At 38.5% G+C, this 25,966-nt stretch overlaps 1 protein-coding gene across 1 annotated transcript in view; it reads right to left on the reverse strand.

Annotated features, from left to right (window-relative positions):
* Positions 1-25,966, reverse strand: part of LOC136875400 (phosphoribosyl pyrophosphate synthase-associated protein 2) — a 201,091-nt gene that overhangs the window by 146,388 nt on the left and 28,737 nt on the right. Inside the window, exon 3 of the mRNA XM_067148950.2 lies at positions 6,844-6,963. Within this exon, the coding sequence (XP_067005051.1) occupies positions 6,844-6,963 (120 nt within the window). The remainder of the gene's footprint in view (positions 1-6,843; positions 6,964-25,966) is intronic.

Here is a 25,966-nt window from a genome sequence, read left to right on the forward strand (position 1 = left end):
TGCAACATACTTACGACAAGATTGCAATATACCATAATTTGGGCTTCTCAATTACAAGTGAATTTTATAATTACCAACATAAGCTGCTGTGAAATAATCTTTCCCAGGGTATTTTTAAAATGTGCATATCAAATACTCTGCAGGAAATCATACCTTGAGTAATTTTTACTGCCATCTGTTAGCCTGATCCTGAATTACGTCAACAGCACTGTCAGTTTCGAAAATAACCCTTGATGCTATGTAATAGGAATTTGACTTAAGGAATTAAGTCTTCCGTATAAACAGCATGCTATACTCACAGACAATGCCTAAAGATAAAGACTGAAGAGAAAAGTGTTTCAGGTATTTGAAACTCCTTTCCTTATGTTGCAATGATCTTCAGGAAATTTATCAAGCTTCAACTCTGATAGGAGATGTGACTGTAACATGAAGTAGTGACAAAGTATTCCAGCCCCGCAGTGTAGGGGGCAACCCAGCGGGGTCAGGGGTTTTCAATTGTAAATGTTTAATATCCCTGGGCTGGGGACTGGGTATTTATGTCGTCCTTAATGTTCCTTTCCTCACATCAACACTTTACACTTCCGCTATTTCCAAATACACGCAGGTTCACAACGTATGGTGCAAAGTAAGTCGACGCCCCGAATAAATAGCAAAAAAAATAATCTAGACACTCGCAGGAGATTGGGCAGGTGTGTAGTGTGCATTTGATGGCCACCCAGTTGGGAGTATTGTTGATGTGTGGCACTGAAAGGACGAGAATAATGGTCTGTAATGAAATGAAGAGTGTCGATTCAACACTCTAAAGCATGTTTCCAAGAGGTGATCAGCATTCGTGGTTGCCTGTGGCAAAAATGCATCAGAATGTTATAGAGGATTACGTGAAGCCTGTGGCAAGAATGCATTACCGTATAGGACGGTTGCACGGCGGTCAAGGCTTTTAGTGCGAGTCGGACTGCGAGTGTGGATTTGCACACACAAGTCGGCCGTCCATTCCTCAAGATCAGATTAACATCATGAGTGGTCTCGTTTCCTTAGACCTTCGATGGAACTGTCAAGGTTTTATCCATAGAAGTTGGTCTCTGTCATCAAAGGGTGTGGCATATACGAGACGTGGAAAATTGCGTCCCGTTGGGTTCCACATCAACTCACCGACAAACAGAAATGGCACCAGTACATCCACCTGCACAGATATCGTAATGAAGGAGACGCATTGTTGTCATTGATGAGACCTGGGCAAGAGCCTACAAGCCTGGAATGAATTGTCACCCAGGTTCATCATGTCTCTACAAATCTCAACAGGAACCCGTCGGGTGAAGATATGCTGGTTGTGGTGAGAAATACTTCCTAACTCTTTGCGATTTTCCCTAAATCTCAACTATATCAGCTGATAGATGTCACTGAGATCATAAGTATCAAAAACAGCTGAGTGGATGTGCTAAATGACCTTGCTTTGTTTTGACAAACAATCTTTCTCAATCCGATTATTGCAGCCATATTGCTATTGGATGGATATGTCTTCTTGTAATCTTCCTTTATGAGAACAATTAAGCACCATTAGTTTCATATATGGGAATAAAAAGTAAAGAATGTTATTGTAACCTGTGGCTTTATTGGGAAGTAACTCCAATACAAAATTGATATCTCTAGACAACAGTACAGATATACTAAGGAAGTCTTTTGCTTCATCTTGTCCAGTATAGGACTGGTAAATTACCTTGTTTTTGTTGGGTAGCGCACTGATCCAGTAATTTTGCAGACGGTACACTTTTCCGTCGGGTATATTTTGATTCTAGCTAGACGTCCAGCTGAGCGGTCATGTCCTGTTTCCAATCTGAAGATTGCCACTGCTTCTTTCCTCAGATTGCTTTTATTTTTGTCCCATAGGTCATTTATTTTTTTCCATTTCTTCATTGTAGTAAGGTAGTTTCTTTCTTCCATTTTTCAAGGCTTTTATTTGTGGTTATCTTCTTGATTGAGTTAGCCATGAGAGGTTTGGTTCTCATGTAGGTAATAGTGTCCCGTGAGAGAATCCGTTGTAAAGTAATGTTTCTCTTTAAAGTTTTAAATTTTTTTTTTAGAATACGTTTAATGTCATGAATTCTTGATGAATGGGCTTTGGTATTTGAGGATACTGCTTGTGAATCTGTGAGTAGAACTGCTTTTACAAATGAACAGACTCTATAAATCAGATTTTGTAGGGCAAGATAGATCGCTTCTATTTCTCCATCAAAGTTATTATGATATGATTGTGAGAATAATCAGCAGAAAACTCCAGCGCCTGTTCCTCTGTCATCTATTTGTGAGCCATCTGTGAAGACTCCTACCCACTGATCTTAGCATACTAAGTGCTGAGCTTCTCAGCATTACTGGGAAACCATCTCTGTTTTTGAGATTATCTGGGAGAGATAGGTTGGTTTGTATTGAGCTGTAGTCCAATGGGCTTATTGGTTCAGGGGTGGTTTCAATTTCAGATGGTATACTTAATGCCTTTAAAATATTTCTACTAGCGGGTTATAGGTGTTTATTGGGTTGTTCGTGTTAATTGTGTCTTATTCTGCGCATCCAGTTTGCTTTTTGTGATGCTTCTATTTCAACTAAATTTAATGCAGCTTATTTTTGTATTTCTCTTTGAATTGCTGTATTATTTGTACATAGGTGTAGTGCTGTGATTGGTGTTGTTTTAACTGCTCCTGATATTAATCTTAAGGAATTTGATTGTATTCTTTCCAGTTGTCCTGTGACTATTACTTCACTTGCGTACATCCCCATTTAGTGCCTACTAGTCTCTTCATCAGGTTAATCCGTTTATTTGCCTTTTCAGATATTCTCCTTAATTGGTTTTTCCAATTGAAGTGTCACAGCTAGATATTTTGTGTTGTTGCTCTTTTCTAGATGGTCGTCTTCCAATCTGAGTTTGAACTAAGTATTTTCATGTTTAAGTGTGAAGAACTTGTTTTGCTGACAATTATATTGTTGTCAGTCATCCCCGAGATAAGTTCCTCCAAGGCTGCATTCATGGTTTGTTCTACTCTTTCTTTCTGTTCGTTGCTTTTGTTACTAGCTGACGTCCGGATAACGACGTCATCAGCGAACATGCTGACCTTAACACCACTGACTTTTTTTAACCTGTTTTGTAGGTAATTGATATAAATGTTGAAAAGTGTGGTGTTAGATGTGGTAAACCTATTTTAGATTGTTTGTAATATTGCGTGTCTTCCCATCTTGTTTTTATCCATCTCTGGTTTAGGAATCTTTCAAACCAATTCAGTATGTTCCTTCTTATTCCATAGTTTAACCTGCTGATGAGTTTTGATCTACATGAAGAGTGCTAATGTACTCTTCCAGTCGCTGAAGCCTTGTTTCAAGTCTTGGACAAATTTTGTTACTGCATTGGAGGTTGATATGTCTGTTCAGAATCCTGCTTGTTCATCAACAAGGTACTTTTGATTCTCCAAATACCAATTTAGGTGTGCTGGTCTATTTTTCACAAATTTGGCGCAAGTATTGAAGTTAGCGTTATGTGTTGATATGAGCTCATTTCGTTTTCATTTTCCCAGATTTTAGAACTGCGATGATAATGCCTTTAGTCCAATCTGTTGGTAGGGGTAAATCATTGTGCCAAATTCATTCATTCATTCTAGACTGTTATACCATTCAGCGTTCAGTCTGCAAGCCTCTGAGAATTTACTAAACGTCGCCACAATCCTCGATTTGCAACTAGTGTTGTGGCCTCATTTGTTCTATACCTCTTATCTTTAAATCGCTAGAAACCGAGTCTAACCATCGTCGTCTTGGTCTACCTCTACTTCTCTTACCTCCATAACAGAGTCCATTATTCTCCTAGGTAACCTATCCCCCTCCATTCGCCTCACATGACCCCACCACTGAAGCTGGTTTATGCGTACAGCTTCATCCATCGAGTTCATTCCTAAATTAGCCTTTATCTCCTCATTCCAAGTACCTTCCTGCCATTGTTCCCATCTGTTTGTACCAGCAATCATTCAGGCTACTTTCATGTCTGTTACTTCTAACTTATGAATAAGATATCCTGAGTCCACCCAGCTTTCACTCCCATAAAGCAAAGTTGGTCTGAAAACAGACTGATGTAAAGATAGTTTCGTCTGGGAGCTGACTTCCTTGGATACAGTAACAGAAGATAGAGAGGGAGAGACACAGAGGGAAACAAGAAGCTTCTCATTCACAAATGAAGATATTTTCAGAGAAATCCAACTGCTTCAGCAAGGAAAAGCAGCAGGAAGTGATCAAATTACTGGGGAGGTATTAAAGACAATGGGGTGGTACATAGTGCCTTATTTAAAATTTATCTTTGACTATGTCATAAATAATAGTGTAATACCAAAGGAATGGAAGGAATCTATAATACCAATTTATAAAGGAAAGGGTGATAAAAGGAAACCAGAGAATTACAGACCAATCATCCTGACCAGTATAGTTTGTAAAATACTGGAGAGTTTTATATCAAAGTACATCAGAGGGATATGTGATGATAAAAATTGGTTCATGAGGAGCCAGTATGGATTTAGAAAGAAATTTTCTTGAGAGGCACAACTGGTGGGATTTCAGCAGGACATATCAGATCAATTGGATTCAGGAGGTCAGTTAGACTGCATAGCCATACATCTTTCCCAATCCTTTGATAGAGTGGAACATGGAATATTATTAAAGAAATTGGAGGGAATAGGATTGGATGTAAGGGTTACACGTTGGATAAAAACATTTCTAAATTCAAGGGTTCAGAAAGTCAAAGTAGGAAATAATGTATCTCAGGAAGAGAAAGTTTGGAAGGGAATTGCACAGGGTAGTATAATCGGTCCGTTACTTTTCTTAACATACGTAAATGATTTAGGGAACAATATAACATCAAAAATAAGATTGTATGCATATGACATAATTGTTTATAGGGAAATAAATACCATTGAGGATTGTTCAGAATTACAAAGGGACCTTGAAAGTATACAACAATGGGTTGAAGAAAATAATATGAAGGTTAATGGAGGCAAATCAACTGTTACAACTTTTACAAACAAGAGCTTTAAAACTGAATTTTAATATACTTTGGATGAGGTAGTTATCCCAAAAGATGGCAAGTGCAAATACTTAGGTGTGAGATTTGAAAGTAATTTGCACTGGAAGGGTCATGTTGATGACATTGTTGGGAAAGCATACAGATCGTTACATGTCATAATGAGGCTACTTAAAGGATGCAACAAAGAATTAAAAGAAAAAAGTTACTTGAGTATGGTTCGTCCATTATTGGAATATGCAAACAGTGTTTGGGATCCTCACCAAGAATACCTAATAAAAGAAATAGATAGTGTACAGAGGAAAGCAGCAAGATTTGTAACAGGGGATTTCAGGAGAAAGAGTAGTGTATCAGAAATGTTAAAGGAACTTGGGTGGGAAACTTTAAGTAAGAGAAGGGAAAAAACTAGACTTATAGGTTTATATAGAGCCTATACAAGAGAAGAAGCATGGGGAGATATCCGTGAGAGGCTTCAGTTGGAAAATAATTATATCGGCAGGACTGACCACAAATATAAGATTAGAAGGAATTTTAGCAGAAGCGATTGGGGTAAATTTTCATTCATTGGGAAGGGTGTGAAGGAGAGGAACAGTTCATCAGGGGTAGTGTTTGATCCTTTTCCAAAATCTGTACAGATATTCAAGAAGACAATAAACAGCAACAGAGAAAATAAATGAAGTGTTAGAGGGCATTCGACCAGTGCAGGTTATTGTAAATTTTTAAAAATGTGTGTGAATAAATTAATTCCATCCCCTGGTCTAAGGAGTTTGAGCAGCCAAAGTAGGGGACTGCCTGTAGGGGTGAAGTACAGTGGGGACTTCGAGGGCCCTGGGACCGCTACGGTAGCTGTGAAGGCCCTTCAAGAACTCTGAAAAGTGGTGGCAAAAGGGGCTCTGGTTAAGACGCAGCAGGTCGTTATGCTACTTAGGTTCCAGAACGGGTAAAAAAAAAAAAGTAAATAAGTAAATAAATGCAATGTAAATATTAATCTTATACCAGTTGTATAGTATCATTTGAAGTAATTCCACATACTGTATATCAGTTGACTATATTCGTAAGTAGTACAGGAGATATTATAAGTAGAATTTTGTAAACAATATAAATTTATTAAGGATGAGCTGTGTGTTTAATAGAAAACATTGTTAGCGTAAATTGTATAATATTGTATTATAGGAAAATTTTATTCTCTTGTTAATTTAATATTTAGTGCTTGACAATAATGTATTTTAGTGTACCATTTGCCACCGAGGTAGACACCTCATTTGCAAATAAAGAGATTTTGATTTGATTTGATCTGATTCACGGAAACTTTCCTATAAGCACTTTTCAACGCTGCATCATATTTCTTTTTGGACATTTTGGTCAAAGCAAATATTAAGACATACAACACAAACACTTATGCAGGTCCTGGCCCGGTTAGAGGTCTATGGCGTGCTACTTCTAGGTTAGGTTACTCGCTTGCAAATTCCACTTCCTATTAAGCTACCTGAGTATTTGACTGTATTATAGACCAGAGAGGAGCACTGCTGTCTGGTTTCATTATTAGAACTACTAACCACCAGCCATCCTCAGCCAATAGAATGAGGAAACGCCGCGAGAGCTTAAAATACGAAAATGACTGATACTGCTCTGAAAATCGGGAGACTTGGCACGTCTGAGAAAGCAGCCAGTCTCTGTGATGAATGGTGTGAAAGTGGCAGGATATGCTAAAAGGGTTCAATTTCTGAGCAGAACTGTTCATACCCATTAGCATCATTAGTTTTGTACATCAACATTACTACTCACAACATGTTACTTACTTAGTCCCAGTCTGAATGATGTAAATGTCCTTGCCACGCACCGAGTCTCCTATCTCCACCATAGTCTCGCGATTCGGCTTATGGTACACGGCACATCCTCCTGTCTTCACTCCCAGGCGGCTAGAACACACCAATTTAACAATGAGACTTCAAGCAGAACAGTAGAAATATTTCTTGGTGTTATAAATAATAATATTCATGATACTGTATAGACTTTTGGGCTTATGCCGAGTCAAGAAAATAAGGTGTAATTGTTAACGTTTCGCAGAGAACTGTGCTCTGCGTCCTCAGAAGAAATCTTGACTGACCACGAGAAAGGCTTCTTAAACAAAGACACTTTGAATTTGGACGTTATGATAGAAGTGGAAGTGGTACGTTCATTCGCCACCAGATGGCCCCCAGGACGTGGCACAACGCTAGTGCTTGAAGTGGAAGCTGACTAAACCATCAATCAGGCTAAGCGGTTCACATTGATATAGACACAAGCCTGGAATGAAACATCTGGCAACGAGGAATGTACGAATTTGGAAAACACCAAGACGAAATAACAATATTGAAGGGACAGGGAAGGGAACTACCTATGTAAATTCTTAATGGCTGGCAACCAGATATTACTTAATTGATAGCCGGTGTCTGTTGAAATTGGTGGCGAATGAACGTACCATTTCCACTTCAATCATAACGTCCAAATTCAATGTGTCATTGTTTAAGAAGCCTTTCTCGTGGTCGGTCGAGATTTCTTCTGAGGACGCAGAGCACAGTTCTCTGCGAAACGTTAACAATTTCACCTTATTTTCTTGACACGGCATAAGCCCAAAAGCCTATACAGTATCATGTCTGTAAGTACGGGCCGTGAAAGCATTAATGGCAATAATAATATTCGCTCCAATGTAACTTAGTATAAGGAAGGAACCACCCACCTGATTTCAATCATTCTTACAGGCGATATGCTAGCTTATCCATGAAATTAAGGAGGGGGTGCAAGTCAGAAAGAAAGAGAGACTGAGGAACCTTACTAGGAAACTGAATTTAGCAAAATGGTAAGCTAGGATAGTGGAACTTTTGCTTGAGGAAGAACAACACAGATTCAAGACAGATCAAATTACTGTGGATCTCCTTTTTGCCTTATGAATGTTTAAAGAAAAGTTCTGGGAAAATGGAAAAAATCTTGTGATTAAATTTTTGGACATTGAGAAGGCCCACAAGATCTGGGAATCTCTGGAAGACCTCAAGGTGCCCAAGTATGTGACTCACCAAGATGCTATATCAGAATATTGCTACAGCTATGTTCAGACAGGCAGTGGATGGTCAAAATGATTTGAGACGAAGAAAGTATCCAACAAGGAAGTGCCCTATCACCAAGCTTGTTCACAATAAGATCATTAAGTCTATCAAGAAAATGGAAAGCAGACCAAATGCTGACAATGACCTGTTATAGGGAGAACAATATGTTCAATAACTTTGAGCTGAAGATAAGTAAAACAAAGACTGTAGGAATCACTATCGACAGGAAAAGAATAAACTCAAACCTCTTTTTGGAAGGAACCAAATTAGAATCAGTTTGTCACTTCAAGTACCTCAGAAGCATAATTTCGGAAGAAAACACTGTCAAGCAGAAAATACCGAGCAGGACACAGAAAAAAACCAAATGTTTACAATCAAGTCAAGAGCCTATTCATCATCATCTTCCTTCCAAGCATTGGGCCATGTATCCCGCTACGGTCTTGCATTTTCCCTCCATCTCTTCATTGGACGTCCTACAGATCTTTTTCCTCTGGGTTGGTATCGAAGAATCTCTTTTGGCAATCTACCAGGTACCATCCTTTGTATATGATGTTTCCAGCTTTCCTGACAACTGTAGATGTAGTCAGTTACCGGTTGTACTTTCAGTTCTTTTAGCACCCCTTCATTCCTTTTATGGTCCCATTCTGTATACCCTGCTGTACGGCACATAAATATCATTTCTCGTGCTGTAAGTCTTGAGATCTTAACGTCCATAGCAAAGTGTTGGTTTAGCTGGGGGTATTATAAAGGCGCAATCGAGTATGTTTCTGAATTAGTGATGGTTTCATGACGTCGTTTATTATTCCTGTAGTTTTTGTGAATTTATTAATATTTTTGCTGGTATATCTAAATCTGATTGGTATGGTAAGCTGTACCTGAGATAATTGAACACATTTACTCTTTCCAATGTTGTATTATCTAAACATATTTTACTAGGAATCCGTTCTCTTCCCTTGAAGGCCATTATTTTTGTCTTTTCTGTTGAAATAATCATATTAAAATCTGAGGAAACATTTTTTTAGATTGAAAACTGATCTTTGTAGCTCATCTTCCATTGTAGCCAGCACTGCAACATCGGCATATAATATGGCATCTAGGTGTTCGCGGCGTCTATTTATTGATATTGATCCATGGCGTCGTTGTTTCCAAGTTTCCATTATTGCATTCATACATATTATAAAAAGTAGAGGGGAGAGTCCACAGCCTTCTCTTAAACCACCATTTATTGATTTCCACTTGGTCTGGTTCTTGTTCTATTTTACAGAAATAAGATTGCATTTGTAGATGTTGTAGATATTGTTAATAATCTGTTGAGACACATTGCCTTGTTTTAGAATTTCAAGCAATTTGTTTCCGTTTGCTCGGTCAAAAGTCCACAAATATAATGCGTTTCCAAATTGAATTCTCTTAGTTTTTCTATTAATATCTTCATAGTAAAATATTTATCAGTGCAGGAGTGCCCTTTACGGAAACCTTGTTGTTTACATGTAACTAACAACCTTGTTGTTCATTCCCCAATTTATCTTCACAATGTTGTTGCAACTTATCTTTAATGATATTTGCATATATTTTATAACCTGAGTTAACAATGCTAATTCCTTTGTAATTTTCGTGGTTTTTTATGTCACTTCTTTTTATGAAGAGGGATAACTATTGCTTTCCGTCAACTTTCTGGTGGATTGTCTCCATTCCTTTTCTGAGACTTCAAATTACGAGGAGGGGTCAAATATAAACGGGATTTTATTTTTTATTTAAATTCATTTATTGAAAAACACAAGGCAATTACAATTTATTTTTGCACAAAATTTCCTGCTTTAGAAATGCATTTGTCCCAGCATATGGGCAGCTTTTTGATGCCCTCATCATAAAAAGAACAGGGTCGTGTCACCGGCCAGTTGCGCACGAAGTCTTCCACACTCTCGTCATCTTCAAATCGTTTCCGTCCTAGAGCTTCTTTAAGCGGTCCGAACAAATGGAGATCGCAGGGCGATAAGTCCAGGCTGTAAGGAGGATGATCGAGTGTGGTGCAGCTTGGAGACAGAGCTGCAGTATGGGGCCGAGCATTGTCATGGAAGAGGATGACCTGTCGAATCGCTTGGCATCTTCTTTTGCAGCGATATGCAACCCTTGCGTTGTTCAACAGCTCACAGTAGTAAGCAGCACTCATCGTGCATAGCCCATGCACGTCGATCGTCGCTAATAATGTCTTTAACCACTCAAATGTTTTCGTCTGCTCCAAGGACGGCGATTGTGTTGCTGATTTTCCATGCGTTCTCATCTTCCCTTGAACTTTTTATGCCAGGCAAACACACGCGTCCTTGACGATGTTTGATCACTGAACTGTACAGTCAATCTCTGGCAAATTTCCGCCTCTGTAACTCCTTCACGAGCAAGAAATTTTATAATTAAGTGTTGCACAGTGTAGGGGTGCACCTGTTGCTCCGACATCGGGAGTGTTACTGACGAAATGGCACGAAGTATCTAACAGCACGCTCTCCCCACTCCTAAGCATAGCAGAAGCGCGGGGTCAGTCATACCAACTGCTGATGTTCAGGAACAAAAATCCTGTTTATATTTTATCGACCTTTGTACCACAAAAAGGTCAAACAACCCTGTAGCACACCTACTCCCTACTTAACTAAACAATGACTATAAAAGAAATGAGATTCATTAGAAGTATGAATCAAACTACTGGAAAGGACAAAATCAAAATGAAGTAAATAGCTCCCTATTACTAGCGTAGACTTGAGTGCTATGAAGAGCGAGAGGGAAGGCCAGAGAAACACTGGAGAGGTCTCACAAGGGAAGATGTCATGGAACAGACAGGAAAAGGATGATGACATACATATATATTCATCATAAACCGTTATGCTTTTTGGCGTTCAGCCTGCAAGCCTCTGTCAATTTACCAACTGCCACTACAATCCTCGATTTGTAACCAGTTCTGTGGCCTCATTTAGTTCTATACCTCTTTTCTTTTAAGTTGTTAGTAACAGTGTCTAACACTCCCTATACATGTGTTAGAGTGTCCATTATTCGCCTCACACGACCCCACCACCAAAGCTGGTTTATGCCTACAGCTTCATCCACCAAGTTCATTCCTGACTTAGCTTTTATCTCCTCATTTCAAGTACCCACCTGCCATTCTTCGCACCTATTTGTACCAGCAATCATTCTCACTGCTTTCATGTCTGTTACTACTAACTTTTCCAGAGTCCACCCAGCTTTCACTCCCATAAAACAAACAGACCGATGTAAAGATAGTTTCCTTCTTACAGAGTACACTTGATCGCAACTGCAAGCTCACTGCATTAGCTTTGCTGAACCTTGATTCAATCTCACTATACTACCATCCTAAGAGAACACACATCCTAAATACAATAAAATGTCATTATTACGCCCTCGCTTATAATGCTATCTCGTTTATTACACTTTTTGTAAGGTCCTTGATAGCTCATATACACTACTATAACGCTTCTATTCCATGTAAATTCCCTATAAATTGTAAAAAAGCTCTGTTCAGATGATCTTAAATGGCGTGGTGAAACACTTGTTGGTCTCCCTGTAGCTGAAAGGAATTCCACACCCTAAGTAGAGAAACCAACAGTGTAAAAATTTTACCTAACGGTACTTGCCTATCCTGCAAACGGATTGAACACTCAAGTCTACTTGTCAATACAGCTCATTTTTGTCTTGTCTTATTGGTCATTTTCTGAATTCTCGTCAGTGCAGTTGTGAATAGAGCAAAATGGTAAAGCGTGAATCTCTTTCAATAAGTGAAAAACTCGAAACTCCAACACAACCAGAAAACTCCAAACAATCGACCGGGGGCTCAAGCTTTTCTATCGAAAGCATATTCTACGATATCTGCAGTGCAGTGACAGTGGAGCCGAACACTGGACGCATTTATTTCATCTCCGCTGCACAAGAAGGGATCAAAGCTTTAGTTAAGCAGCCTTAAGATCCTAAACGTTGTGCCATGGCGCAGATTCTAGAACGTTGGCCCCTCACCGCTACTCCAGTGGTTCAATCCCGTCACTCCATGAGAGGTTTGTGCTGGACAAATTGGAGGTGGGACGTGTTTACTCCGTGCACTCCAGTTTCGCCTGTCATATTTCATTCCAGCAACACTCTCCACAATTACAGTATTTAATTTGTAATTTGTTAGTCATTTCCCTGGAGTGCAACAGGCCTCATGAGCTTGATTCATCCCATTCCAGATCCAGTCAGTTGACTTGAAACAGGCTGTGGATTATCAGTTTCTGTATAAAATGTTTTCGATTCATCAGGGGATTAATTTGCCTTTAGTAATCTGGAAGGACATGGTGCAACATCTAGTGAAAGAAATGCCCCTATGACAACAGATGACGACGATTGGGCTGCTGTATGTGAGAACTTAAGAGATTTTGTGTCGGGTGACAATGGTCTAGTGATAACAGAAATCCATGATGTCGACAGCATGGTTGCTGATAATGCTGCTGCTACTGTTCAATATGAAGGTATTGATAAGGAAATTGAATCTCCAGACGAAAATGTCCCCACACAAATTGAAGCTCTTGGAGCAATAAATATGATTCGAAATTACATTATCACTGTTATTCCTCGAGGCGTATCAAGATGTGAACAGCTTCATAAGCCGCAGCACTGGCACACACACCTGACAAGCATCAATCTAATATTTAAAGTGAGATAAAATTTGCATTTTAACTAGAGTAATGAACAATAACATGCTGTACTTTAATAATAATAATAATAATACCCACGTGGGGATTTACCGGTTACCTCCATCGGGCGCGTCCCATTGGAATTGGGGAAGCTCACTGGCTCTGCTGCCAGCAGAGTCAGAGGGTAGTAGGGAAATAAAATACCACCATGAAAAAAAAACTGGTCCCTTGCCAGGGTTACGGCGAAGATTGGTAAATGACCAGAAGCCAGAAAACATCTTGAGGCAACCTCTAGGGCTAACAACCCTAGTGCTAAAAGGATGGGTACCCGTCCAAAGCAAAGTCAAGTCAAAAAGCATGATGGCACAACATTTCAAGAAACATACCCCAGGGGGTAAATCTTCGGATAAATCCCTCGTCGTGAACGCCACGGCGCACGAGTCTCGTTCGGATTCTGGGGGAGACTCGACATCATGCAAGAGACGAGTCTGAGTGTCTCGGTGTACCCCGAAGAGTCAAAAACTCAGGCCAAAATCTAAAACCTTTCTAGCAACTTTCAACATAAATTCACTTACACAAACTGGCAAGCTGAAAACCCTCATCAAAGCTCTTCACGAAAATCAGATATCCATAATGGCCCTACAGGAAACAAGGTACCCAGATGAAGAGATTTTTGAATCCGAAGGCTACCGATTTTTCAAGAGCAAAGTGCAAAGAGGAATCCTCAATGGAACTGTGATGCTTGGAACCACGTTTGCTGTTAGAACCAAGATCCTTAAATCGGTTGCAAATTTTGAAACTGTGAATGACAGATTGTCCATACTCACAATTAAATGCGCAAACAAAACCTACGCCCTAGTTAACGCACATGCTCCTACAAACGATAAGAACAAGTCTGATCCAGACAAAGTTGATAATTTCTGGGACCTACTGGATGAAAAATTAAACAAAATCCCCAAACACCATGTCAAGCTTCTTTTGGGTGACTTCAATGCCCAACTAAGTCGTGAACAGAAGTACAAGAAAGTTATAAGAAATTACCCTGCTCACAAAAGAACCAATCCCAACGGCAAAAGACTGGAGTCCATTTGCGAAAATCACAACCTGCAGGTCATGTCGACCCACTTTCGCCATCTACCCAGAAAGCAAATGACTTGGCGTTCTCCCGTCCAAGCTCTCGGAGAGTTCCAAATTGATCATGTTGCAATCTCCAGGAGAAACAGCCCTGAGATTATGAATGTCAAGGTAAAGAAAGGCATCAATGTGGCCTCAGATCATTATATGTCTCTTCAAATTCAAACCAATTCCCACAAACACAAGGAAGACAACCACACAGATCACACGCTTCGACAATGATAAACTTCAGATCAAAAATTAGATGGATGGCTATTCCGGCATTTGCTCTATTAACCAGCGTTTTGTCTTAGGTCTGACACTAGACTCTTCAGAGTGGGATGTGTCAGACCCTACCCACTGACGCTGGGGTGTATGCAGGTGAACTTATCAGAAGCTTATTTATGAAGCACAGTCTGATAACTGCATACGGGAGATAAAACTCCACAATGGAATTAATGCCCGCCTAGCAATTCCAAATGGAAATTCTAAGTTCCCATGGAGGGAATTAGATTCTTTTCCACCAATAGAGCATATCAAAAATCAAAATAAACTTCGGCAAAGGGTCGAGTAGTTCCAGGAGAAGGGTAGACCAAATGACTGACTTTAACAACGCCAAAAGTCTCCTTGTTGAGGCCGCCAAAGACATTGCAGAAATCAAGAGAAGCAAAAAGCAAGTCTGGTGGAATAGTACCTGCGAAGCAGTCCTCCAAGAAAGACTCAATGCGTGGAAACAGTACTACTCTACGAAATCAGAAAATGATTGGGAAACCTACAAAACCCAACAAGCCCAAGCAGCTAGGGTATTCAGAACTGAGAAACGTAAATACGAAAAATCTCTCATTGAAAAGATAGAACAAAACTTTAGGAAGAATGAAAGCAGAGAGTAAAAACTTTAGGAAGAATGAAAGCAGAGAGTACTACAGAGCCTTCAAACGCAAACTCACTGGCTATAAACCACCATCTCTATGCTTTGAGCGAAAGGACGGCACACTGGCGAAGTCAAATGAAGAAAATTGCAGCATTCTGGCAGATTACTTCAAGAATTTACTTAATTGCTCTAATTACATGTAACTAATCTAATTGCTCTAAACTGCAAAAGCGCCATTGAGACCAAGGAACCCTTACTCAGGTACTCAGATTCCAGACCACCCGACAAGAGATGAAATCAAGCGCCATATTGCCCGTCTCAAAAATAACAAAGCGCCGGGGGAAGACTCAGTAGTAGAACAACTATGGAAATATGCCCCAGAGGAATCACTTGATATCTTGCAAAAGCAAATAGAAGAAATTTGGTACAAGGAGACCCTATCCGAAGGTTGGAAAATAGCTTTGATCCATCCATTACACAAAATAGGCAGCATGAAGAACATCAACAACTACAGAGGAATATCTTTGGTACCCGTGACTTACAAAATTCTATCACTTGCCATCCTGGAGCGTTTGGAGGCACAACTCGAACATCAAATAGGTGAATACCAAGGAGGGTTCAGAAAAGGTTGCTCAACAGCTGAACTGATCCAAAATCTCAAAACGATCATCAGATATTGTACACTAAGGTCCAAGCAGTATGTGTCTGTCTTTGTGGACTTTAAGAAAGTGTACGACTCCATTGACCGGGAAGTCCTGCTAAACATCTTAAATGAATTTGGAGTTGATTTGAAACTGCTGGCATTAATTAGAGCCACCCTGACCGATACAAAATCCAAGGTGAAGTTCCACGGATGTCTCTCGCATTCCTTTGACATCAAAACAGGAGTCCGACAAGGTGATGGGCTATCCCCGATACTCTTCAACTGTGTTCTTGAAAAGATCATCAGAACCTGGCGGGTGAGATTACAGGAAACCAACTACAGTCCATTGAGAATAGGAACCAAATCCAAGGGGATCGCAACAGACTGCTTAGCATTTGCCGATGATATTGCTGTTCTCTCAAACGACATAGAAACCGCTAGAGCTCAAAGTTGAAATTTTAAAGGAAATTGCCGAACAAACTGGTTTGCAGATATCGTTTGAGAAAACAGAATTAATGACTAATATCAAAGAGGCTCCACCAAAACTCCATACAAAATACGGGAACATCACCCGAGTAGACAAATTCAAATACCTGGGTGAGAACATCATGAAAAATGGACTGGACAAAGAAGCACTTCAGGAGCAAGTACACAAACTGGAAATAGCCTACCAAACATCCCGCACAATCTACAACAAAAAATGCCTTTCCCAAAACACCAAGATACATCACTATGAAACAGTTCTGAAGCCAGTAGTTCTATATGCAGCCGAAACCCTGTCTCTAAATGCCAACAAAGGACTCCTTGAAGAACTGGAGAAAAGAGAATGGAAAATTGTGAGAGGAATCTTGGGATGAAAGTACAGAAATGGAATCCATCAAAAGAGATCCAACAAGGAAGTCTACAGCAAAATAGAGAAAATTACCGACACAATCAGAAAAAGACGGGCACGATTTTACGATCATCTGAAAAGAATGGACGGAAGAAAGTTAACTAAAGAAATCTTTCACTTTTTTGATTCAAACCCCAAAACCACAATTCCCTGGTTTAGAAATACCAAAGAAGACCTGCAAATGCTACATATCTCAGCTGAAGACGCCCTTAACAGAAATCTCTTCCGCAAGAAAATATTGACGAACGGGCTGAACCGAGACGAGCAACCGGAGAAGACACGGTGCCCCTTGGACAGAGGAGCGTAAGCAGGCCAACTCACAAAGAATGAGGGAAATTTGGGCTCTAAAGAAGGCCAAGTTCTGTGTCAAATGCAACAAGACTTAACGTAGTCCTTGATGGCCCTGGCGAATTATTTATATAATAATAATAATAATAATAATAATAATAATAATAATAATAATAATAATAATACAGTAATAACAACAGACAAGCAGTTTTTTTTTTTTTTTTGCTATGGGCTTTACGTCGCACCGACACAGATAGGTCTTATGGCGACGATGGGATAGGAAAGGCCTAGGAGTTGGAAGGAAGCGGCCGTGGCCTTAATTAAGGTACAGCTCCAGCATTTGCCTGGTGTGAAGATGGGAAACCACGGAAAACCATTTTCAGGGCTGCCGATAGTGGGATTCGAACCTACTATCTCCCGGATGCAAACTCATAGCCGCGCGCCTCTACGCGCACGGCCAACTCGCCCGGTAAGAAGAAGCAGTTCAGACGCTTGAAAAACTTCATTAAATTGCAGCTAATACTGGGCTCCAAATATCATATGAAAAAAACTCGGTACATAGAAGGATCTGCTCGTATCTAGGTGGAAAACCCCTAAAAAAAAAAAAACTAAATTTGGCACAAGCCCTCAGAATGTACACATCGTTGTTTTACCAGATGGAAAGCCGCATCAGTTGCTGCTAGAGCCCTCCAAGGTTGCCGACATAACAAGGTGATACATCATTCATTTAAATACTTGGTTCCCTTGTGCAAATTTTAATACACATTAGTACAAAGCAATCCCCTATTTTTGTTTCATTGCAGATTTTGGGGGAAGTGTTCTCATAACAGTAAGACAGGAATCAATGTCAGAGGGTCCCTTAATAAACAAAAATTCAAGAGACCCGTTTTCACCAAGTTAAATTAAACGACAATACTCACCTCAGAAAAGAAAAGCAGCTAAAGAGAACGGTTTTTTAAATTAAGATGGAACATCTACATAGAATTTTTTTTCAAAAACATTTTTTAAAATGAACAACTAAGAAAAACACACACTGCATATGAACAAAAGTGCTATATACTAACAATTTTTAACACCTATTTAAGTGAATAGGAAATTGTTATAAATTGGGTTAGAACATAAGTAGATCTATCTTACCTTCCCATTTCACAGCCCGATTCAACCATCCTCACATATTTGAATTACTTTTATCTTTTTAAATTAGTTTTGTTTTAAGCATAGGTACTGTTTTAAGATGAAACATGTTCTACAGATAATTTCTTCAAGCAAATATTTAGGTGGAAGTTTACTTTTATTGATATAATGAAAGTAAGATTTGATGCGGGAAATGAAGCTGATTTTTTGCAATGTGAACGAGGTTGCGTTGACAGAGATGCCTGGAGATGTGTTAGGTAAAGGTTGCTGCCAGTGGTCTTTAGAAGACATTACATGTATGCGCGTACCACAAGAACATCACGACTTCATTACAAATGCCTTGCGGAGTTAATAAGACTTCATTACGAAGGCATTATGGGGGCTGTCACACAGGATCGATCGAACAATTGCGATCAACCGACTAAGAAAACAAACCTACAGAGGGCAGTGGCATCAGTTACACAGCATCGATCATCAGCGATCAACTACAAGCAATGAAGATCGACTGGTTTGTGAAAACAAACGTGTCCGTTTTTCAGTCGCAGTTGTTCGATAATGGCGGACATAACATAGTGGTCCGTTGATGAAATCGAAACGTTAAATTGCCTAGTGTATGAAAACAAAGTAGTGTATAATCCTAAGACTCTCTGGATATAGTAATAGGGAGACCGTGAATTGTGTATGGCATTTTATAGCGTCGAGAATTGGGACGAAAACTGGTAAGTAATTATTAGATTTATTATGATTATCTTATGAGTAGTGTTATCTTAGATTAATTATTGATAAAATATATTATACGGAATAGACTGGTACAGTTACACTAGGGAAAGTAGTAATTATCATTCTTGTAACTTAATTGAAGAAATGTTTGGAAAACATAAGCAGTGCTTTCCTAACCTCCATCTCGTACCTAATGAAATGAATACCATTGTTCGCTTTAATGACAATGTGTAGGCCTATGCCATAAGTAGGTCTACCCGGTACTATAGATATATTTTCTTTTTCACAATATTCAAATTAATTGTTTCAGGAAAAAGTTGTGCCAAAATATGGCAAATTCTGAGGGCTAGGTATTGAACTTGGAGAGATAACCTCCTTCCTCTCCTCCCAAGTTCTGCTGTAGAGAAAACAAAAAATGGGTCTACTTCGGTGCCCTCAGCTTTCTGTAACCCTTTACTGCTGGAAGAAGGTACAATTCTCTAATATTTATTTTTAAAAGTAGGCCTAGGCCTTACACTACTGACCAGTGTTCTAGTTGTGAAAGAGTGAGGGTAAGATTTAGTTTGTAGGCCATAAGTTCTGCCCATCTGTTCATTAATGTATCAGATATAACTGAAAGTAATATAATATAATATAATCTAACCTAACAATCATCTTCCTAAAATAATTATTGAAACTAACAATTTCCTAAACAGAAGGCTTGTGTAAGACTAAAATGTAGCTCCAATTTAGAAGAATTGCATTAATAAGTTGTTAATTTTTTTCAGTTCTATAACAAACATCTATAGAAGTGGCACCTGGTGTATGAGAGCCTTTTCACCAAGCTGAAACAGAGGAGGAGGAGGAGGAGGAGGAGGCAGAAATAATTTGTGTTGGAGGGATATAACTCCTGCAGTTCAGAAATTATTGAAGGGACTTCAGCTTCCAGTCCAACGACTTCTGCTTCTACAAACAGCTCTGTCAGCAGTTAAAAATAAAATAAACAGAAATGTGAAAGTGACAGTGATGTGTTAAGTAAATATTTAGAAAAGATACTGAAAAGTGAAAAGAAAACATAATCAATGTTATTTTTAGTGTCTTCATGATGATATGGAAAGAATGAGTGAACTAGGTCAAAGGATTTTCAGAGTTAAAATTCAGGAACTGTTGTGTACAATGTTAGACCAAGAAAGAATCTAATAAAATTTATGTCCTTGAGAAATACTCTACTTTTTAAATTAAATCAGTTTTTGTTATATTTATCTATCAATATTTATTGGAATCCTCAGTGAGTTATGTGTATTAGCACCTGGTGGGAAAGTAACCTTAACTCCAACTTTTATTAATTATTAGCATTATTACAACATCTTAATTTGTATATTTGATGTGGTAGAACATGTTCTGTATGGTTTACAAGGAAAGGAGTATTTTGAAATACATGTAGTAGGTCCCTTCTGTGTGTATGTAGTAAGCAGTTGTACAGCACAGGTGGTCTGAAACCAGACCAGTGTAGTTTTGTACAGGAGCTGACTGCCTTCTTACAGAATACTGTTGATCGCAACTGCAAGCTCATTGCATTAGGTTTACTGCACCTATATTCAATTTTGCTTACTATACTGCCATTCTGGGAGAATACACATCCTAAATACCTATTTGAAATTATCTACCTGTTCCAGTTTTGTATTCCCAACCTGACATTCAGTTCTCTTTTAGGTGTCTTCCCTACTGCCACACTTAAGTCTTGAAACGACTAATTTTCATGTCATATTCATTGCATCCTTTTTAAAGTTGCAAGATATTAGATTGCACAGTTTCAGTAGACCAAGTCGTTTGCATAGGACTAACTTCTTACTACAGTTATACCTGACAGAATCCCTCCCTGCCACCTTATACCTTTGTAACTTGGGTAGCCTTTATCTCCTCATTCCAGGTACTCTCCTGCCATTGGTACCTGTTTGCACCAGCAATCATTGTCACTACTTTCATGTCTGTTACTTATAATTTATTAATAACAAACATATAGGCCTACAGAGGGCATCAAGGTAGACCCATTATTTTATTTCTTGTGCTGTAGATCCATGTAAACAATGAAAAACAAAGGTAAGAAATTCCTTTATAACTATTTTGACAGGTGTTTCTACCAAAGTTTTGTAGATTTTAATCTACAAAATAAAAAACTACATTTTGTGTCATGTCATATTAAGGGGATATGATGGCAGAAAATGTACATATTTATAAAGAATATATCCATATGATAGTTACATGCTTGTAATAAAAGGTTGAGTAGATTAATTACCCTGTAAGTTAATCCAAGATCTAACACGAGCCATGCACCCTACTCTGTCAAACATTAATTTATATATAATCAGTATTTACAAACAGTGCTGACAGGCAATGTAGGATATAGCAAAATGAAATCATTTACCACCTGAGCTACAGCCCTAAATAACATTCTACTGTAGATGGCAACAGTGTTTAGTTGTTAGAAAGGCAAGGTGCTTGTAATTAGCACCTATTACTGTTTGCAGTGTTTGGTTCTCATTTTTGGTGAAATTGAGGGCAAAGTTTTCATTTTCCTTCAACGGATTCATAAGGAAAGTATTTGAGGATGGATAGATAGGCTTGGTAGTGTTCACATCAGTAAAAAGTTACATATGGGAACAATATACAGAAAGGCAAAATCAACATTGAGGTAAGAAAGAGAGTCCTACCAGACCTTTCTGGAAAAATTTGGCACTCTGTACCCAGGAGTTTACCAGTAACTTGGATGGAAGTGCAGGATTCAGCTTACCAGTGCAAAGTTTGGAGAGACAGTACTTTATGCTTAGTGATGACGGTAATAAACAAGATCTTGTGTGTAATTTACATGTAGTTGTGACAAGTATCAGCCAACTTACTCATTAGAACAATATTCCAGAAGCTTTTCCTATAGTTATTAAGCTAGTGTACAGAGCACAAGCCTCACCTGAACTCCTCAAGAAATGTAAACATACGTGAATACACAGAACCCTAATGAGAATTTCCTTTGGAAGAGACGTCCATAGACAACCTTTCTCCACAGCCACTTGGTAAAATTAGCTGCTGTAGTCTTCAATGATATAAATTAGGACAGGATAGTCATTATTGCAAAGTTTGGATTTGGACCTGGATTCTTTGCACAAAAGACAGTACAGAAATTTAGCAACATGCTTGTCCTGAAAGCAATATGCTACTATTCTGAACATGGCACAATAACAAAGAAGAGGAGAGGCAACAAGAGATTTGCAGAGGATCATGAGGGAGAGAAACAGTGAAGGAACTCCATTGCTTTTGCTTGCCTTTCTCATTTTCACAATATTCAGAACATATGTGCATTATTCTTCCTTTCAAAATTATTTACAGGATTGTAATGAAACTTGTTACACTATTTCTATACTAGGTAATGTAAATTTTGACTGGAAGCATTTCTTGATATGTCTATTATTTTGGTAGGTGGGGTCTCACCAAGTGGTATGAAAAAGTAAAATAAAAAGCTGTTTACCTTCATCTAATAAACACCTGAAAACATCATTTGAAAATACAGTAATTATGCCCCAAGATCCATCATCATTAAAACAAATAAGCATAAAATAATGATATTAGTCTTATATTTGAAGTACAATGAGTCATTGTTGTGAGGCTTTTGTTGGAATTTTCACCTGTCAAGAATTCTGGCTGTAGTGCTCAATGAATGGCATCACATATAATAGGAACAAATCCACTGATGTATTGTGAGCAATCCTAAATCTAAGGTGCAGACATGTATGAGCCATCAATGTCCAGAAACCTGTAGGCCTAAATAAATATATTTTCACTGTTAATTGTAGTACCTTCAAATTATGAATTCAAATTGATGTACATAAATTGCACCGATTCTTTTCAGTCCTTTTTTATCAATACTTTATTAGAATCCTGTAGAATGCAAAGAAATGTACCTGCCACTAATCTTTTATTTGATATATTTTGCCACGGACATAGTTGTTTCGGAGGTGAATATCGCTTCTGACTTTAAACCTTAAAAAATCGTTGTGAATATTGAATTTAACGATAGTGTCAGCCTTTCCTCAGAACTTATACTTTTCCTGTAATTTTTTTGCCTGATGTCTTTTAGTGATTTCATTTTTTCCTCTAATTCCTTATACCGTAATTATTGATGGGCATTCGGTACTAGTTCCTGAATTATTCTTCATCATTCCACAACAAAGGCACACGTTGGTGGAATTCTCCATGGCTCTCTTTATCTTGTCCACTGCAATCGTCTGGTTCTTTCCTTTCTCCTAATATATTCATACGTTAGAATCATATCTTCACCCAAATTATCGCTTTCACAACACATTCTTTTCCGCTCGTGAATATGAATACGTCTGTAGTCTGTACGGTACTGGGCAGTCGATCCCTCTCGATCGATGACCAGTGTGACAAGGTAAATGAATTTATTCGTTAGTACTCGATGCCAGTTGGTTGCTCTTGATCGTGACAGCGGGCTATGAGTCATTACTGTACTGTATTACAAGTTGCGTTTGTTTTTTTCCTGTGGAAGACGCTACATGGTGTGCATTTGCTCGTACATTCTCTGGGAGAATGTGCAGTGTGTGGTGGTTTAAGGGTATAATCTGAAGCTAGAACTGCTAGAGGAGTGTTCACTGCTTGGTTATGCTCTCCTTGATTCAACATGGCATTTGTCCTTCATTGTAAAGTTGTGGATAGATAGGTGACTGATTTTCTTTTACCTCGTGTGGTAACTTCATTCCACGGTGAGGTTAAGAATATTGTTCATATGAAATCATCACTTAGATGCCTGGCCTGTGAATCACCTCCTTGGCTCAAAGACAATGTACAATGTCCTGGAGCAACCTTTAGAGATAGTTGTTGGAAGCTGGGAGATCTCAGGGGTGACCTTAGCAAACACAGAAGGTCGTCGCACCTATCCTTACTACTTGTAGCATCAGACAGTGCCTATTGGACTACTACCTTGAGGTATGTTATATCTCGAAAAATCAGTATATGAAGACTGAGTGTAGCTAAGTTGTAGTATATTGTACTTTTGTGATTTGTAGATTGTGGGTTTTGTTTGTGCATATTTTTTGTAAGCGGTAAGAGGAATTGTTTTGTGGTTACTGGAGTAAATTCAAACAGTGAAACTTAAGGTAAATGTTGCTTATTGGTGGAGAAGAGAAGGATTTGGCATGCTACCCAGATTTAATTTCAGGATTAAACAGTAACAGGTATTGTAATAAAGCATGTTTGCAACCTCGTCAGCCTGATGACTGTCGCCTTGCGAGGAGTTCTTTCGTGCTCAACCGAGTTATTTTGCAGTATTGATACTTTATTCACATTGCAACATGGATGTAAATTGAGGTTAAGTACAAGAGTCTAAAAGGCCTAATTATAGCATGTCTTCATTCAACTCTGGAAAAAATATTATGCATCGTAATAAGATTGGACAAATAGTGAATGGAAATTGGAGTTCTACAGTATAAGCGGTGATTGCACCTCAGGATATAAAGTGATGAGATGACAATAGTTGCAGGTGTAATTGTTTACATTTTATCATTAACTTGCACAGAAATTATTTTTATGATAAGATTGAGCAAAGTGTGAATGAAAACTCAGGTTATGTAATTAGACTCCCAAAGTGACGAGTGCAGTAAACATCAGTTTTGCACTGGTTGACGACTACGACAAATAAACTTGATATTTAAAGTAAAGGCATATGAAACGTTTCACGTACAACACCAAAACAAAGACTGACTACCAACATAATTAACTCTTTCCGGTCTAACTGTGAGCATAGCCCGTAGTAAGGTCTGACAATTCAATAAAAATCGAGAATGAGCTATACACGCATTCTAGCAGCTACATAGTGTTTCTTCATGTAGGCTATTGGTTATGAGAGTATTTCAACAGATGGCAATATCACTTAAGTTGGAGAATTTACGATATTATGGACGAGTGTGCATTAGTAGATGTCAATCAATGAGCTCTAAAACATTGCTTCTCGCAGCAAACAAGTGCTTGATGAAAGTGATATTTTCAATATTTTATGGAATCATAATCCCACATAACTAAAAGAAACAGAAAACTTTACTAATATGTAGATATTCTTATGAGAAATACGGGAACATGCGATAGACGAATTCAGATCATAATTAAATGTAAGATGTTTCAAACTGATATTCGGATGTCAACATTTCCATTTGTGTATAAAATTATAATTACATACCTTCAATATCATCTTCACTCCGAGTATCTTCACTAACGTCACCTTCCGAGCCACTATCGCCACATAAATATTTATAAATAAAATTTGATAAGAGTCCCCATTTTCGCTACTGTTATTACTATTATTATTGAACACTTATTTCTTTTACAGGGTTCCCAGATAGAAACTCAAACTAATTTCCCCTGACCAAAATATTGTATTTCCCGGACAAAAATTTGACATTTGTGTACTTTTTAACAGCCTCCTCCATACCCATTAGCTGTCCAACACACCTGTACACAATATTTATTACTCAAATAGGAAATACAACATTTTGAACAGTAAAGAACATACAATTTAATAATGATCTGCCAGATAATAATAAATGTAAATACTTTTTATTTATACATGAATAATGAAAGTATTACTATTAAAATTACTAATGAACATACAATGTTGGTAACAATGTAAAAAAATGCAACACAACAACAAACTTAAACACAATTTTTTCTGGTTTCAAGTAGGGATATTCTATCTTCAATTCTGGCTTCACATTCTTGTGAGTGCATTCTTTTAACTTTTTTTGGTCTTCCTACTTTCTTATTTTATCACTTATTCTTCATTTCTCAGCAGTTTTTCTGTCCTCTTCTTTAACGTCTTCTCCACAGTACAATTGTGCAATGTTTTCTGCCAACACTGATTTAGCCACTCTCCACTGCCGAAGTTCACTATACACCATACTATCATCAGATATTGAGATATATTCTTTGAAGCTTCCTTTGATTCACAACACAGAGCCACATATTCTGTTAGCTTCCAAGACATATTCCATTCGGGTCTGACCAAGACTTGGTTGCTCATATATGTGGGTTCGAACTTGTAAGCTATCCTTGCTGTTGACACTGACGTCAGTCAATGCTTCATAAAACTTGTCAACTTCATCCTCATCTGCACCCTCACACAGAGTCAGTTCTCGTCCTAATTCCTCCAACTGCCAAATCTACCCACATCATTCGCCTAACAGAAACTATGTTGCGTGCAATGGTATTCTTGATGAACAGCCCTACCCCACACTCTGCCCTTCCCTTTTTAACACCCGTCAGGTTCACTTTATATTCTCCTATCTCTTCCTCATTATCTCCCCTTACCCCAGTATCACTTACTCCTAGCACATCCAGATGCATCCCCTTTACTGACTCAGTCAGTACTACTTTCTTTCTTCCATAAGCCTCATTAATATTGATAGCTCCCCTTCAAATTCCACTTCGTTCACCAAGTTGTTTCCATGGAGTCCCTCGCCTATCAAATGGGAGTG

The sequence above is a fragment of the Anabrus simplex genome, chromosome 6, assembly GCF_040414725.1.
Source record: "Anabrus simplex isolate iqAnaSimp1 chromosome 6, ASM4041472v1, whole genome shotgun sequence".
Taxonomy (NCBI): Eukaryota; Metazoa; Arthropoda; class Insecta; order Orthoptera; family Tettigoniidae; genus Anabrus; species Anabrus simplex.